At 45.0% G+C, this 17,114-nt stretch overlaps 1 protein-coding gene across 2 annotated transcripts in view; it reads right to left on the bottom strand.

Moving 5' to 3' along the window:
• Window positions 1-17,114, bottom strand: part of march8 (membrane-associated ring finger (C3HC4) 8) — a 75,951-nt gene that overhangs the window by 42,293 nt on the left and 16,544 nt on the right. For both annotated transcript variants that reach the window (XM_035401121.1, XM_035401120.1), the window contains exon 2: window positions 14,287-14,479. In XM_035401121.1, the coding sequence (XP_035257012.1) occupies window positions 14,287-14,388 (102 nt within the window). In that variant the 5' untranslated portion in view covers window positions 14,389-14,479. The remainder of the gene's footprint in view (window positions 1-14,286; window positions 14,480-17,114) is intronic.

The following is a 17,114-nucleotide window of genomic DNA, read 5'->3' as shown; positions in this document are numbered from 1 at the left end:
AAAACAATTTCTCAACAGACAAGGCCCATCAATGTATGTGATAGTAACCATCCACTCCCATTAAAAAATGCTATACTACATTATAGTATTCTACAGTATACTATACCTCTTTGAAAAAGTTCCCTTGCATGAAACATCTCAGAGTCCAAGGCGGTTTAAAAAGGCCATCAATTTGGGCGTCTCCTCACCCTGACACAACCTCTGGGTGCGTGGGCCTATTTCCGCCAAGCTCAGCTGACGAGATTTACAGTTAAACTCATTAGGCTCGTTAGGCGCTGTGTATTCTGGGAAAAAATGAAACTGTCGTTACCCAAGACACGCAGCCGCGATGTGGCGTGGGCCTGAGCGTGCCGCGGAGATTAGCCCCAGCTGATCTGTGGGCCATAAACAGAACTGTCCTCCCCTGACCACCCCGGCACTCAGGGAGTCCTGGTTAAATGCTGGCCTAAGCCACTTACCCGAGGTATCGGACTAACTGGGTCCTCCTTTCACTTTCCATATAAAGACCCAGTAAACAGCTCTGTAGTCTAGAAGCACTGTTAAATCCATTAGGCCCCTGTAAGAGGACTTTGGTTGGTCAACACATGCAGGAATTACTGATTAACAGGTTTCCCACTCCAGGAAACACATTTTCATGCACCTATGCAATCAGTGAGGGAGAAAAAAATCCTGAAGCTGCAAAATGAGTCCTCCATAGTAATATGAATTTCCATAATTTCTGATATTACATTAAAAATATCATTTAAAAAATGAAACACATTATGGAAGAGAAATTGAGCATCAGAGTAAAGAGCAGCGATCAGCTCGCTGCATGCGCATCAGAGTAAAGAGCAGCCAGCGATCAGCTCACTGCATGCACATCAGAGTAAAGAGCAGCGATCAGCTTGCTGCATGTGCATCAGAGTAAAGAGCAGCGATCAGCTCGCTGCATGCGCATCAGAGTAAAGAGCAGCGATCAGCTCGCTGCATGTGCATCAGAGTAAAGGGCAGCGATCAGCTCGCTGCATGCGCATCAGAGTAAAGAGCAGCGATCAGCTTGCTGCATGCGCATCAGAGTAAAGAGCAGCCAGCGATCAGCTCGCTGCATGCGCATCAGAGTAAAGAGCAGCGATCAGCTTGCTGCATGCGCATCAGAGTAAAGGGCAGCGATCAGCTCGCTGCATGCGCATCAGAGTAAAGAGCAGCGATCAGCTCGCTGCATGCGCATCAGAGTAAAGGGCAGCGATCAGCTTGCTGCATGCGCATCAGAGTAAAGGGCAGCGATCAGCTTGCTGCATGTGCATCAGAGTAAAGAGCAGCAATCAGCTTGCTGCATGCGCATCAGAGTAAAGGGCAGCGATCAGCTTGCTGCATGAGCATCAGAGGACTGAAGGATGCAAATTGGGATAGAAGACAGGAAAGCAAAAAGATCTGTTCTGTCCACTGAGCTGGCAGAGTCTGATCCAATCCAAGCGGTCCCAGGAGGGCAAGAGCAAGGCAACAGAGAACTGGGACAGAATCTTAAAGTTAAAATCAGTTTAATATCAAACGAACTGTGTGCATTATTATCTAACAAGCATCATACTGCTATTAATGATGTTCATAAGCTGCAAATAGATGACTGAATACTGCACTTATGCTATTGTGCAATCAATATCAAAATCAAGTAATTGCAACTGAATGATGACTGTAATAAAAAAGACAACTAAATAATTAGGGCATTATTTTCACTCGGGAGAGCAAATCCTTCTAAATTAGGCACAAATGCAAGTGCAGCAGCTACGTGGAGCTGCATTAGACTCACTGTGCTTTTCATGCGCTTTGACTGGAAACAGGGCCAGGCAACCTCTTTGGGATCAACAAGGATGTTTAATAAGCCTGTGACTTTAAAAAATGATACACAAAAAATCAAATGGTTTATCAGTGGTCAAACAGGGATAATAAGTGTACCAGTTCGTACAACAACCTTTGATGTTTGCCAAATACTGCAATGGCATCGGCTTGGAAACATTGCCAGCTGGCCCGAAAAGGACCAAAGCGAGAAATGGCAGCATAAAGGAGAGAGGGGGGGGGGGGGGTTGGGGCACAGTCAGAGGGAAGGGCTCCATCAGAGGGGTGGGGCACAGTCAGAGAGGTGGGGCTCCATCAGAGGGGTGGGGCACAGTCAGAGGGGCGGGGCTCCATCAGAGGGCGGGGCACAGTCAGAGAGGCGGGGTACCATCTGACTGGTACTCTGCTTTTCCTGTGATTCTATTTTTAATGCAGAGCACAGGGTGAAGCAAGCAGCCAGGCAGTTCTGGGCCACCTACATACCAACCGCTCATCTTCATCATGAGTGACAGGGTCCTATACATAAAAATATATACAGTTGAGCAACTCCAGTTTAAGCCACTGGGCATAGGGAGCTGTTTTTTGACCGTTGTCATGGTCACCACAGGATTGATAATTACCATTGCTGTTACAGAGAGTCAACATAGATGCAGACAGCCATATTGTCGAGATGTGTGCATTTTTGTGTTTCATTTACAGTACAAGGTGGTTTGTCTGGATGTTGGCACAACATGCTCTTTCGAACCTCCATTCAAGTGCTAAAATACCCAAATGTGACACTTCTGGCTAATTCAACTAAATCTACATCAATCTTCAATCTTTGTGTTTCAAACATGTTTCAAAAGAAAGCTTTGAGGCCTCTGTCTGGAAACCTGCACCTTCCAAGGGCTTTGACGGAAAGTCAAAGTCAAATGACTCATTGACTCCAGGATTAATTCAGGAATCAGGACTTGCATTTCTGACAGCACATTCATTTCCCATCAGTGAGGGAACAACAATCATAAAACACCTTCAAGATGCAAAGGGCCATTCAGGCATCTTAAAAATGCAAGGAATTAAGTGAGCAAAGCAAACCATGTAAATAATAAATCAAACTAATGCAATCTCCCCAAGCATTCTGCAAGGGCAGGGAATCCATTCCCAGCCTTTCCCATCCATTCCCAGCCATTCCCATCCATTCCCATCCATTCCCAGCCATTCCCAACCATTCCCAAAAGATTGCAGTGTTTGCCGGCTTTTGGTGCATCCAGCTCTTAAGCAATTAATTTTAGTCACAGATTGGCTACAAAGCCACATTCCTAGATTCCAAGGCCTGTATTGGCTTACAAATCAAACCACAAAAGCCTGCAAACTCTACGCCCTCCAGGACTGGCGGTTGCCACCGCAGTATAAGAGGCACAGCGGTCACATGCAGACAACCTCTGTAAACGGGAAACAGCATCTGTTTGCAGTGGCATTAATGAGATCTTCTGAACTTACAAATGCATCATTTATTTCTCCGATAATGCACGTGTCAGTCACAGAGAAGCAAGGAAGTATGGGCTGCATCAGAGCCAGGGTGCCTGTGGTCTGGTAACATTAAAATAGCATCGAGTTAGCAAATGAGTAACCTTATGCTAGGCAACAGCATACAATACCAATGCCAAAAAATAACTAATTATATTACTGTTCTAATAATAGCACTGTCACTGAGCCTTTCAGGATGAACAGGCATAAGTCTTCAGAGAATATTGGGAAAGGCGTGACAGTTTCCCATGTCATGTGACCTGAGCATGTGCTTCACTGGCAGAAAAGCACAGAAATGACAGCAGGGAAATGGCAGGCCTCCCACAGTGTAATATATTACACAGCAGCGCTGTCCTCACACATTTCCACAGGAGTGGATAATAAAGTCAAACCTAATTAATCCAATCTAATTACCCTGCTGCACTGCTTAAGGGACGCAGCATACGCTTCTAACCAAAGGGAATAAATAAACTCATTCTGTTAAAGGTCTACTGCCTGTCAGGAGAATGTAGTGTCTTTACAAGCTCTGGGCTCTCCATCCACACTTCTGCTGATGCGCTATGGCATCAGTTTTAGGAGGAGGAGGCAGCACAGAGGAGGAGGCAGCACATAAGGAGGAGGAGGCATAGAGGAGGAGAAGGAGGAATAGTGAAGGAGGAGGTATGGAGGAGGAGGAGGAGGAACAGTGGAGGGGGTACGGAGGAGGAACAGAGGAGGAGGAGGTACAGTGGAGGAACACAGTAGGAGGACTGCAAGGTCCCCTCCAAAACATATCCTCCCTAACTGTCCATCCAGCCGTCTAATCACGACACAGATCAGCAGATGCCCAGCCAGTGACCCTGGGCAGAGGGGTCAGTATCCTGCCCCTGCTCAGGGTGGGGCAGCACCGCGTGCCCTCGCCCGCTCGAGTTAAAAGCACTGAGTGGCTGGTGCTCAGGGACCAATCAGCAACCTGCGATCTGAAATGGCGATTCAGTGTTCCACCCTGAGCAGGGACTGTGACTGGTAATGTAAACGAGTGACCAGTGACCGCTTTGATTGGTCTGAAAATTAATTTGTTGATTGAAGATTCAGCTTAAATGACTGACATCCAATACAATCTATGCAATTCAATATGCAAGGGCTTTACTTAAGGTAGTCAAGCTTCTGTATGAGCATTAAGTATTGAGTATGCAGGATTGGTCTCTTGGTTCTAGGTGAGCATAGTTACCCTGCATATGCGCACTGTGCTTTGAGAATGTTGTTAGTCACATCTGGCACCTTTGCTTATATAAAATCAAGTGAATGTACTTATATTTTAAACATAATGTAATGTGAAAGTAAAATGAAAAAAGCAGAGAGCATCACAGTAATATATATATATATATATATATATGTATATAGATCAAGGACCACAATGGAAATAAGGAAATAATAATTGTAGGATGCATGACTTGCTGTAACAAGTATTTTAATAATTGTCAAATAAACTAAACTAAAAACTATATATATATATATATATATATATATATATATAATTAGAACATTTCCCACAGAGCCAGTCTGGACAGACCCAACAGCCATTCAACAGATGAGACATCAAACATTTGTATTTGAAATTAACATGAATAATGCATGCATTCTGTATGTGAAAGTATGGGCAAGACTTTCTTGGTAGTTTTTATATATGAGCTGGCTTAGAGCTCGAGGGTCATCTACCATAATTTGAGGTAGTATTTTTTTTTAATGCATCATCTACTAGCAGATTTTACATCTTATTTTAACAGTACCAAACAAATGTCAATTTAATTATTGTTATAAGAAGAATAATATAGGCATTGGCCTTCAGAGAGTATAGTAAAAGATGTCTTGATGATTTATTCATTTATTTATTTATTTGAAACCATTAGCTCATGATTACCCAAAAACCAGCCACTGTAAAACCAGCAGGTCATGAAAAAACTGATTAAAATATTCAAAATATCCTTCACAGCGCACAAAACTGCCTGGACCTGTCAAAAATATACACAAAATCAAATAAAACCCCAGAATATGGACCATTCATTAAGTGACTGTTGGGTAATGAGTACAGCAAACAGAATAAAAAAGAAAAACACTACAAGACTAGGTATGGGTCACAGCTGCAGCAAAAAGAGACCATAATAGAAGGAAAGAAGGGGAAAATGAAAACCAAACAGATGAAAACAAAAGGCGAACTATTCCAGAGCCCCCCCTACATGCCCCGTCCACGCGCACAGGGCCAGGCCCTCCCCACGTGCCCCGCCCACGTGCCCCCCCCACGTGCCCCGTCCATGCGCACAGGGCCAGGCCCTCCCAGGGCCTGCAGAACAGGCACCTGCACTCAGGACTGATATTAACTCAATATGCTTACAGATTTCACAGTCACACATTTACATTCAAAAGGGTTCTTTTATTTTTATAACCTGTGAGTTGGGAGTGGGTGACGGAATCCCCATCTCAGCCAGCAGAAAGCTGTTTAATTCCATCAGATTTTATTAGGATCAGAAGCCATATTTCAGCGAGAAAACTGCCACGTGTTACAAATACAGGACGCAAGAGGAAAAATGGGATGAACGCGTTAGTTTTCCGTCAGACACCACTGGTAAGCTTAAGGAATGTTAATACGAGGATAAAATAAGATGACACACAGTACATTTCCAGTAATTTATTTTCTTTAATTTTTTTTTTAGATATGATTACACAGATTCTGTCACATTTTGGGAAACACTGGCTTGTCAAGGATCAATAAATAAAACTGTTCCTATGAGTTAGACTGCAGGAATGTCTTCACATTAGTTATTTAGAAATGTGCATGTTTGATACTAACTGCAGCTTTAAACCTACGCATAATACCTAAGCATAATATTCTGACTAGGATGTAAGGTACAGCCTGTTAATTATGACATGAAACACCAAGAATATTGCCATGGGGCAGGATCGTGGCCATGCTATGGTTGTAGTAATGGCAATGGTGGTGGTGGTGGATGCGATTTTGGAAGGAAACTTAAAAAAGTAGATTTTGAATACAACAGCAACCATCAAGCTAGTGTGAATGCTGTATGAACTACTCAGGGATGCATACTAAATTTGTTTTAAAAAGATTATGATGCAAATATGATTGACTGAAGTTGTTCTGTTGCATTATATAAGCTTGAACATTTTCTGCATTATTAGAGTAAGTAAGACTTTATTTTCAGAAATGTTACTTATATGGTAAGACCTGCATGCATCTGACAAGCAGCCAGAAGTAAATACGAGTAAAATGCACTGGCTGGCACATTTACTTGCTTTGGTTCATCGCAAGACTGAACAGAACGCTGTTAGAAACAGATTCAATCAGAAATCTAAATCATTCAAATAAGCCTTAAAATAAGCTAACCTATCTTGAATTATAATAGAAGTTGACAATTCCTTTCAAAAATGAAAAAACAATAAATAACAAATACAAGTGTTGATGTTTAGGTATTCAGTGTAGGGCCCACTCTAAGCAGAAATGTAGAATAAACAGTCCATAGCAGCTGTAAGCATCTAACAAGATTCAAGAAGCACAGAAATGAACCAATATCGTTTCTAGAAAAAGAAGATAAAAAATAAGCATTTAAAGCAGACAAAATGAAGTCAGGCCCCACTACAGCACTAATACCCACATTTACAATGAAGGGCAAGCTCTTGAGTGACAGAGTAGGATTTAATGTTAAGTGGAAGTCAACTGCTGCTGCAGTATAATATGAATGTGACTCATATTCATATTTCTATGTGATTTAAAAGAGACTTAACTGGAGCAAAGACCCTGAGCTCCTGTGTCTAGCCACATCATACTGGAATTCAAAGAACTCGACTGTTGAATTTCCTGAAGACATCTCCATTGTGCACTGGCCGACCAAGGGGACTGCCTACAGAGTGTTTTTATTCCATAAAATATGCTACACAACTTCAAACACATACAGCCTCTGGCACACCCTTCCCAGTATTTGTGGACAAAACAATTCTCAAGGTTAATTTTATCTTTCTGGAAAATGTGGTCTGCTGCTTGTGTATTTGCATTTAAATGGCAGTAACTTCAATGTCCTCCTGTTCACATCTTTTAATACTTGAGTTCAAAGCTTCAAATGTCAAGTAGTGCTTATAATTTAGTTCAAATTTCAGACTTGGCAAAACACACTCCAATTCCACAGCAATGCATGAGGGCATTCTCTCCACTGAGCAGATAAATAACACTCCCTCACCTTGGTGTTGTAAAGGGAAATATAGCTATGTCAACTACACCACAGAAAAACTAACAAGCGATGCAAAGCTGGTACACCTGCATCCTGTACTTCCATGCCTCCTGTTACCAGAAAAGAATAGGTTTGATGTCCCAGTCCAAGGACCATGCTTGAGCGTCCAGCTTCACTGCTGATGTCTGAATGATGTGTTAAATGAAGGAGAGGAGGGTGCCAGTGGCTCTCTGGAAAAGGAACTGGCCTCAACAGCAAATTTTGACAAAGATGCTAATTTTTCCAAGCTAACTGGGATTTCATTACACATAACAGACCTTTAATGCCTTTGAAGATTTTTTTTGTTAAATGATTTTCCTTTTAGTGAAGTTTGGTGAATGTTCAATCATGTGGTTTTTTTAATGAACTTCTAAAATACTGATGAAAGCGTCAGTCTCAATCTGAAACTCCTCCCCTCCCCTCCAGTCCCCACTCTGAGTAAAATGTGGTCAGGTGACCAGTGGAGGATGTAAACTGAGCTATATTTGCATGCGTTGAAATCCAAACAGGGCATTTAGGTGATAATTAAAAGCAGCTCAAACAGAGGTACCTGATGCTCTGCACACACTGTGTCACGCTCAATCCCCCATCCAATATCACCTGGGCATTCTCCAAGCCAGGTGGTCAATTATCCCATAAGGAAGAAATCCATGCCTCAATGTATCCAATTCTGTTCCAGCCCACTGCACCCTATCCCTAACTCTAACCCTATGAGGTCATTGAAGGCATAAGACTGGCCTGTGAGGCTACATGTTCTCAAAAATCATATATAACTGCCGGGCTGACAAACAATCAGATCCAGTGGTACTCAGGGATGGGAGGGTTTCAGTCAGGTGTGAAGACTGCATCTCCTAGCGCACCAGTGACCCCTGCTGGTCAGTTGGGTGTCTGCAAGTCTGCCCGATTACCAGCACACAAAGTGTCTTCCTACAACTCATATCCGTGTGAGACTTGCAAACTGTAGCGAGATGAGAACCATGGACATCACATGCTACAGAGGAGAGCACACGCTTGCCTGCACAACTGGAATCAGCTTTAAAAAAATAAAACAAAATCACATGGATAAGTGTTAATTTCATTGCATTGCATAAAAACATGAAAATTTTTGCCGCTTCAGGTGTCACTGACAGTTCCAGAGGAAGCATGCTGAGGAGGCAATTATGTCTCTTCATGTAATGTTTGAGACTTTTCAGCTAATATTTTCAGCTAATAACTGCCTCTTCGAGAGTCCACATGGATGCAGAACGGATATGGTTCCCTAAAAGTAATTATGAGGAGCATTTCACCCAATCAAATGCACTCTTACTCTGGCGCAGGCCCAGCAGAGCTCAACAGGAAGTGGAGAAATGGAGTGCTCTGCTGTGCCCTGGTGCTGCTGCGCACCAGCGTGTCGCTGGATCCCCACCGTGGGCTACACATGAACAGGCTCTTAATTAAATACAACCTCACAGGCTCGCCCCAATTATCTAATCAATTGAGAGCTAACACTTCTCAGATTTATTTGGCTGCCAGTCCTTCATGAGCTCAGAAACTGCTTATGGAAATACAGGTCAGCCCAGTGAATCCTGGCCATGGATGGAGGTTTCTGCAGGCTCCTGATTGGCCACCTCCACTGGACCCCTACAAGACGTGTATGAAGATGCTGGCCTCTTTACAGTGGCTTTGTTTAATTATCAAATGTTCTCAAACATCTTAAGGGACCATGTCTTCTGCTTAACGTATTGCAGTCAACCCTACGACCCTACTCTGTGAGCAGTTACACAGCTGCTGGTGACCCAGCTGAGACGGGGAAATGCAGGAGTGTGACGAGCAGAGGGCAGGCTGTACTGTAAGAAGGGCTGAGTTCTATTCTGTGAAAAACAGCAGTTTCCCTTTATATGGTTCCAAGATAACATTATAATCCTTTCAAGAGTAGGTTTTTTAGACTTTAAGTCAGTGTTCTAGAACTCCATTATGTTCAATTACCAGAAGTGATTCTGACAACAGCAGGAGAATATTCAGTTAAGAACACGCTAATCACATATCTGTGATCTTATTCCTTAAAGGGTTAAGTCATAGCAATGGGCAGCTTCATCACAATTAGTACAAATGCCTTCAGCAGGGGGGAAAACTTTAAGGGAAACAGCTCCAAAATGAGAGTAGTCCATCCAGAAATAGTCTTAAGTATATGATTCCAATTAATTTTCAGTTCACCATCAAAGTTACAATCAAATGTGAAACCGAAATGTCTTCCATTCCCACACGCACGCACGCGTGCACGCACACACGCACACAGAAATAATAGGGCTGCTTTTCCTGATTAGCGAGAAGCTTAATTCAGAAAGCCCAGCACCCCCACCCAATTCTCGTTTCTCTCGACAGCTTGTGCAAATATCATATCTAATTTAATATTCCCGTCAGATGTCAGTGCACATTATGAACTGACAGTAAGAGTAGGTGGCAACATCATCTGGCTTATAAAGGCGTCCGTCTGCCTGCTATTTCATGCCTGTTTATAAGGAGCTTTGGGAATGGTGCACAGCCCTCTAACCCATGGGGGCAGCCCTACTGCATAGCACCCTGTGCCAGCTGTGCTTTTATCTAATACCCCTCATCTTAACACATTATTAAACACTCAAAGGACAAGCGTGCAGCCATTTTCATTTGTAGAGCTGGGAAGATTTATCTACAAGGTACAAAGCTCCATGTAGACTAAACCACACTTGATCAGTAACTCGCTCTAGATCAAGTCCACCCCACTTCAGACAATAAGGCTGTACATTCAGGGTCAGTCTGGTATATACTGGTCTCATACCACTGAGTACTGGGGGCTTTCTCATTTGATTTATAGGGTTTCAGAAAACTATAAGGACAAATGGTGGACATGAAAACTTGACAAATGGAAAATAAAAGAAGAAAAAAAAATCAGTGAGTGAATTAATTCAATCAATTAAATTCTGATGTGCAGAAAATAGACAGTGAGCTCAGACCTGGCTCAGTTAAGCACAGTATTTTCTTTTGTACAGACTGCTGATACACTAATCTTAATTCAACAAATTTTTTTTTTTTTACTAATTAAAGAACACACACACTCAATAATTCCAACAGGTCTCCATCAGCTCAGTCCCAGAACACAGGAAACTGGCCACATGTGGGTGTGTAGTGACTCTGTGGAACACACGTGGGTGTACAGTGACTCTGTGGAATGACAAATTGGGATGTTTCAGCTCTTTAAGGTCATCCATAGATAAACAGACCAAGGACTTTGGCTTTGTTTTACTTTGCTACTGTGAGAAGCAGTGTAAAAAGAAAAATGTCCAGTCAAAGTTGTTTGCATTGGCAAGAGGTGGAGGTAGGTGCACTAAAGCAATGTGAGAGAGTGCAGTCATTTTAATCCCCTCCCACGTTGGGGCCAGTAACTCATTCCTGTAGGTGAGCAAGGGGGGGTATTCCTTCTGGACCAAGCAGAATACCACTGTTCTACTGCAGTGACAGGGCCACTGTGCTATAGAAGTATATAAGGGAGACTCACTGATGGGGACACTGTGCTATAGGAGTATTAAAGGGAAACTCACTGATGGGGACACTGTGATATAGGAGTGTACAGGGGAGACTCACTGATAGGAAAACTGTGCTATAGGAGTGTATATGGGAGGATTCACTGATAGGGACACTGTGCTACAGGAGAGTATATGGGAAACCCACTGCTAGGGACATTGTGCTATAAGAGGGTGTATGGAAAAACCCACTGCTAGGGACATTGTGCTATAGGAGGGTATATGGGAAACTCACTGATAGGGACACTGTGCTATAGGAGGGTATATGGGAAACTCACTGCTAGGGACACTGTGCTATAGGAGGGTATATGGGAAACTCACTGCTAGGGACACTGCTATAGGAGGGTATATGGGAAACTCACTGCTAGGGACACTGTGCTGCAGGAGGGTATATGGGAAACTCACTTCTAGGGACACTGTGCTGCAGGAGGGTATATGGGAAACTCACTTCTAGGGACACTGTGCTGCAGGAGGGTATATGGGAAACTCACTTCTAGGGACACTGTGCTGCAGGAGGGTATATGGGAAACTCACTGATAGGGACACTGTGCTATAGGAGGGTATATGGGAAACTCACTGCTAGGGACACTGTGCTATAGGAGGGTATATGGGAAACTCACTGCTAGGGACACTGTGCCATTGGAGGGTATATGGGAAACTCACTGATAGGGACATTGCTATAGGAGGGTATATGGGAAACTCACTTCTAGGGACAGGGTGTATATGAGAGAGACAGTGTTATTGACTGTCCGGTCCATTTCAGAGCCCCTCTCCACTTTTTTTTCAGATTTTTAGTTAGCAGCAATCATTGTTTACCATTTCATCCATACCTTCTGCACATCTTCAACTTCATCTACATGATTTACAGACCATCATCATCCAGGTTCATGGATTCCATTGTCACACCTGATTTTATATTTTTGCTCATTATAATTGAAGTTACAACCCCCACCCACCTGTTTATCCATCTTCATCTTAAATTCTAATTGGTTAATTTCCTTAATTAGGTTTGTCTACTTCCTCCATTTCCAGCATTATTGCCGAACCCACGCTTCTCAAGACAAATTTCACAAAAATCACCGGAAATGAAAACTAACCTGAGGAACTTTTTCAGACAGATTTATAAGGTTTCAGAAAACTACAAGGACAAATGGTGGACATGAAAACTTGTCAAATGGAAAAAAGAAGAAGAAAAAAAAACTAAATCAGCCAGTGATTCAATTAATTGGTGAATTCAATCAATTAAATTCTGATGTGCAGAAAATAGACCTTGAGAAAAAAAAGAGATCTTAAAAAGAGATGTCTGGTGCACTCCACCAAATGTAGGAGAAGGCGAGAGCTCAAAAACACCTGGAAGGATTAGCTGCAGCACTCGATGCACAAAGCCTATTGTGAGACCGCAAAAACCAGGGTCACCCAACAACAGATTTACTTACAGTACTCAGCACATCTTCTGCTTTGTCCGTTAATTCTGTCAGCTCATGAGAGCACTCGCAGTGCAAGATAACCATCAGGACCTTGCGTGGCTGAACCAGAAACTTCTAAGGACTGACTGCCGATGACAACCAAATGACAAGCCTGACCAGACCACTTGTCTCTAACCGCAGCAATCAAACAAACTGCTCATGAGCGTGAGCATGAGTAAGTGAGAGAGTGAGAAAGTGAGAGCGTGAGAATGAGAGTGAGAGAGTAAGAGCAGCAGAGAGTGAAAGAGTGAGAGCGTGAGCGAGTGAGAAAGTGAGAGCGTGAGAGTGAAAGAGAGAAAGTGAAAGCATGAGTAAAATAGTGAGAGCGTGAGGGAGTGAGAGAGTGAGAAAGCGAGAGAGTGAAATTTAAGGTTAGGTTGTCGTTGCAGGTGAGCGTACGAGAGTTACAGCATTAGACACATCACCAAAAACATTTTGAAACTGTATTTACTCCGCAGTTCTGGGGACAAGCAGTTTGGACTGTTTTCAGGCAAATTCATTGGAAGCAAACTCGTAAAGGGAATAGTTCAGTCCTCAAGTCCAAATAACCTAAGGTGTATCATTTCACACTGCATGATAATATTGTTGAATTGCTAATGTTTTTAATTGAAAAAACAATCAATTAAATATCTACATTTTTAACAGGAGAGCCAGTATCATTGCTTATACAGGATTTAGCATTTCAATCAAGAATAAGGAACATTTAAATTTGGGTATTAACAATATACTGTACATAGACAGGCAGACTGGGCGATATCAGTGACATAATACAAAGTGGCCTGATTTCTTCAGGAAATACACCTGACAGCCGAACATTATCGCATTAAATGTGCTTCTGTCTGCTCAGTGTCAATCTAGCAAATAAACAGAAGCAAGAAATGGGAAAAAAACTGAAGATAAGATGGCTGTTTCATTGGTCTTTCCGGCGAGACATGCTGGCGACTCGCGGGTAACTCCTGAGCGTGCGGGGGGGGGGTTGGGGAAATACCGCACACTGTGCATGTGGTTGGTGTTTGCAAACAGTGGGCACTTCATGACATGCACCTGTGGCTTCTCAAGCACTGCTGAATCACCCTCACTCCCAGAGACTGTGACTGTGGCAACACCGCCATTACCACAGGGGCGTCATCACCCAATGCCCAGCCTTCATTTCCCACAAGTCCCTGCTCTATGCCCAGCCTACATTTCCCACAAGTCCCTGCTCTATGCCCAGCCTTCATTTCCCACAAGTCCCTGCTCTATGCCCAGTCTTCATTTCCCACAAGTCCCTGCTCTATGCCCAGTCTTCATTTCCCACAAGTCCCTGCTCTATGCCGATTTCTCACAAGTACCACAAGTACCAGCTCATGCCACTCCTGCTCCAGCCTGTTCAGCTGCCAGCTGCCCTCCCCCACTGCCCCCGCTGGGTAGAAAGCACGTGAGGTTTTGTAGCGTTCAGGTTTCTCACTGTGTGAACGCCAGTGTGTAACACAGCTAATCATATTTAACAAAAAGTCTGACAACTGGACTATAGCTTTAAGCAAAGGTTAAAATGTGCCCATGGTAGCCAACCAATGAAGGGTCTCTGAACAGGTCAAATAAAACCATGGGAATCATGTGAGGTACTGCGAGAAAACAGCACTCAGCCCCTCCTGTTCTCAGGACAGTGAGAACTGAGCAGGTGATTAAGGCCCAGCGCCAGCGTGACGGCCGGGGGAGCCGGCCATGTCCTACCTGCTTCTCCCGGTCCTTCTCTTTGGCCTTCCCGCTGGCTGAGCCCCGGGAGGAGGTCACATCGCGGGGGATGACAGAGATCTGGTGCAGTGGCATGTTCATCCCAGCCAGCGTGAGGCGGTCACTCACTCACAATCTGTCCCCCCAACACCATCCTGTCGGGCCGCTCAGCAAATCCAAACCTGCTCCCAACCTGAGAGGGACGAAGAGACCGTCACACACAGAACCTCACTCAGTATAAGCACACCCCCGTTACCATCACAACCACTGTCACTCAGTATAAGCACACCTTCCGTTACCATCACAACCACTGTCACTCAGTATAAGCACACCCCCCATTACCATCACAACCACTGTCACTCAGTATAAGCACACCTTCCGTTACCATCACAACCACTGTCACTCAGTATAAGCACACCCCCCGTTACCATCACAACCACTGTCACTCAGTATAAGCACACCCCCATTACCATCCCAACCACTGTCACTCAGTATAAGCACACCCCCGTTACCATCACAACCACTGTCACTCAGTATAAGCACACCTTCCGTTACCATCACAACCACTGTCACTCAGTATAAGCACACCCCCCATTACCATCACAACCGCTGTCACTCAGTATAAGCACACCTTCCGTTACCATCACAACCACTGTCACTCAGTATAAGCACACCCCCCGTTACCATCACAACCACTGTCACTCAGTATAAGCACACCCCCATTACCATCCCAACCACTGTCACTCAGTATAAGCACACCCCCGTTACCATCACAACCACTGTCACTCAGTATAAGCACACCCCCGTTACCATCACAACTACTGTCACTCAGTATAAGCACGCCCCCGTTACCATCACAACCACTGTCACTCAGTATAAGCACACCTTCCGTTACCATCACAACCACTGTCACTCAGTATAAGCACACACCCCCGTTACCATCTCAACCACTGTCACTCAGTATAAGCACACCCCCCGTTACCATCACAACCACTGTCACTCAGTATAAGCCCACCCCCATTACCATCACAACCACTGTCACTCAGTATAAGCACACCCCCGTTACCATCACAACCACTGTCACTCAGTATAAGCACACCCCCGTTACCATCACAACCACTGTCACTCAGTATAAGCACACCCCCGTTACCATCACAACCACTGTCACTCAGTATAAGCACGCCCCCGTTACCATCACAACCACTGTCACTCAGTATAAGCACACCCCCGTTACCATCACAACCACTGTAACTCAGTATAAGCACACCCCCCGTTACCATCACAACTACTGTCACTCAGTATAAGCACACCCCCATTACCATCACAACCACTGTCACTCAGTATAAGCACACCCCCGTTACCATCACAACCACTGTCACTCAGTATAAGCACACCCCCGTTACCATCACAACCACTGTCACTCAGTATAAGCACACCCCCGTTACCATCACAACTACTGTCACTCAGTATAAGCACACCTTCCGTTACCATCACAACCACTGTCACTCAGTATAAGCACACCCCCCATTACCATCACAACCACTGTCACTCAGTATAATCACACCTTCCGTTACCATCACAACCACTGTCATTCAACAAGTCTATCTGCTAATCTAAAGCAGGGCTGCCCAGCCCTGTTCTGGGAGATCTACCATCCTGTAGGTCTCATTTCAGCCCCCATTTGGCATACCCGATTCCACTAATGAGCAGGCCAACGAGAGGTCCAGCAGGGCTCACAGGCTCCTACCCCTCTTCTACCTCCTCCCTGTCTCACAGGCTCCTCCTACTCTTCCACCTCCTCCCTATCTCACAGGCTCCTCCTACTCTTCCACCTCCTCCCTGTCCCACAGGCCCCTACTCCTCTTCCACCTCCTCCCTGTCCCACAGGCTCCTACTCCTCTTCCAACTCCTCCCTGTCTCACAGGCTCCTCCTACTCTTCCACCTCCTCCCTATCTCACAGGCTCCTCCTACTCTTCCACCTCCTCCCTGTCCCACAGGCTCCTACTCCTCTTCCACCTCCTCCCTGTCCCACAGGCTCCTACTCCTCTTCCAACTCCTCCCTGTCTCACAGGCTCCTCCTACTCTTCCACCTCCTCCCTGTCTCACAGGCTCCTCCTACTCTTCCACCTCCTCCCTATCTCACAGGCTCCTCCTACTCTTCCACCTCCTCCCTGTCCCACAGGCTCCTACTCCTCTTCCACCTCCTCCCTGTCCCACAGACTCCTACTCCTCTTCCAACTCCTCCCTGTCTCACAGGCTCCTCCTACTCTTCCACCTCCTCCCTGTCCCACAGGCTCCTACTCCTCTTCCGCCTCTTCCCTGTCTCACAGGCTCCTCCTACTCTTCCACCTCCTCCCTGTCTCACAGGCTCCTCCTACTCTTCCGCCTCCTCCCTGTCCCACAGGCTCCTCCTCCTCTTCCACCTCCTCCCTGTCCCACAAGCTCCTACTCCTCTTCCACCTCCTCCCTGTCTCACAGGCTCCTCCTCCTCTTCCACCTCCTCCCTGTCCCACAGGCTCCTCCTACTCTTCCACCTCCTCCCTGTCTCACAGGCTCCTCCTACTCTTCCACCTCCTCCCTGTCCCACAGGCTCCTCCTACTCTTCCACCTCCTCCCTGTCCCACAGGTTCCTACTCCTCTTCCACCTCCTCCGTCTCACAGCCTCCTCCTACTCTTCCACCTCCTCCTTGTCTCACAGGCCCCTTCTCTGTCTTTAAACCACACTGCTGTGCTCCTGTACGTAAAATTCAATATAAATACAGAAGGAGCGTGGACTGTCTGCTATCCATAAAAAAAGAAGACAACACATCACAATAAACCTACATAT

The sequence above is a fragment of the Anguilla anguilla genome, chromosome 18 (assembly GCF_013347855.1).
Source record: "Anguilla anguilla isolate fAngAng1 chromosome 18, fAngAng1.pri, whole genome shotgun sequence".
Taxonomy (NCBI): domain Eukaryota; kingdom Metazoa; phylum Chordata; class Actinopteri; order Anguilliformes; family Anguillidae; genus Anguilla; species Anguilla anguilla.
Note: the sequence above shows the minus strand (reverse complement) of the source record. Positions and strands in the feature narration are given on the sequence as shown.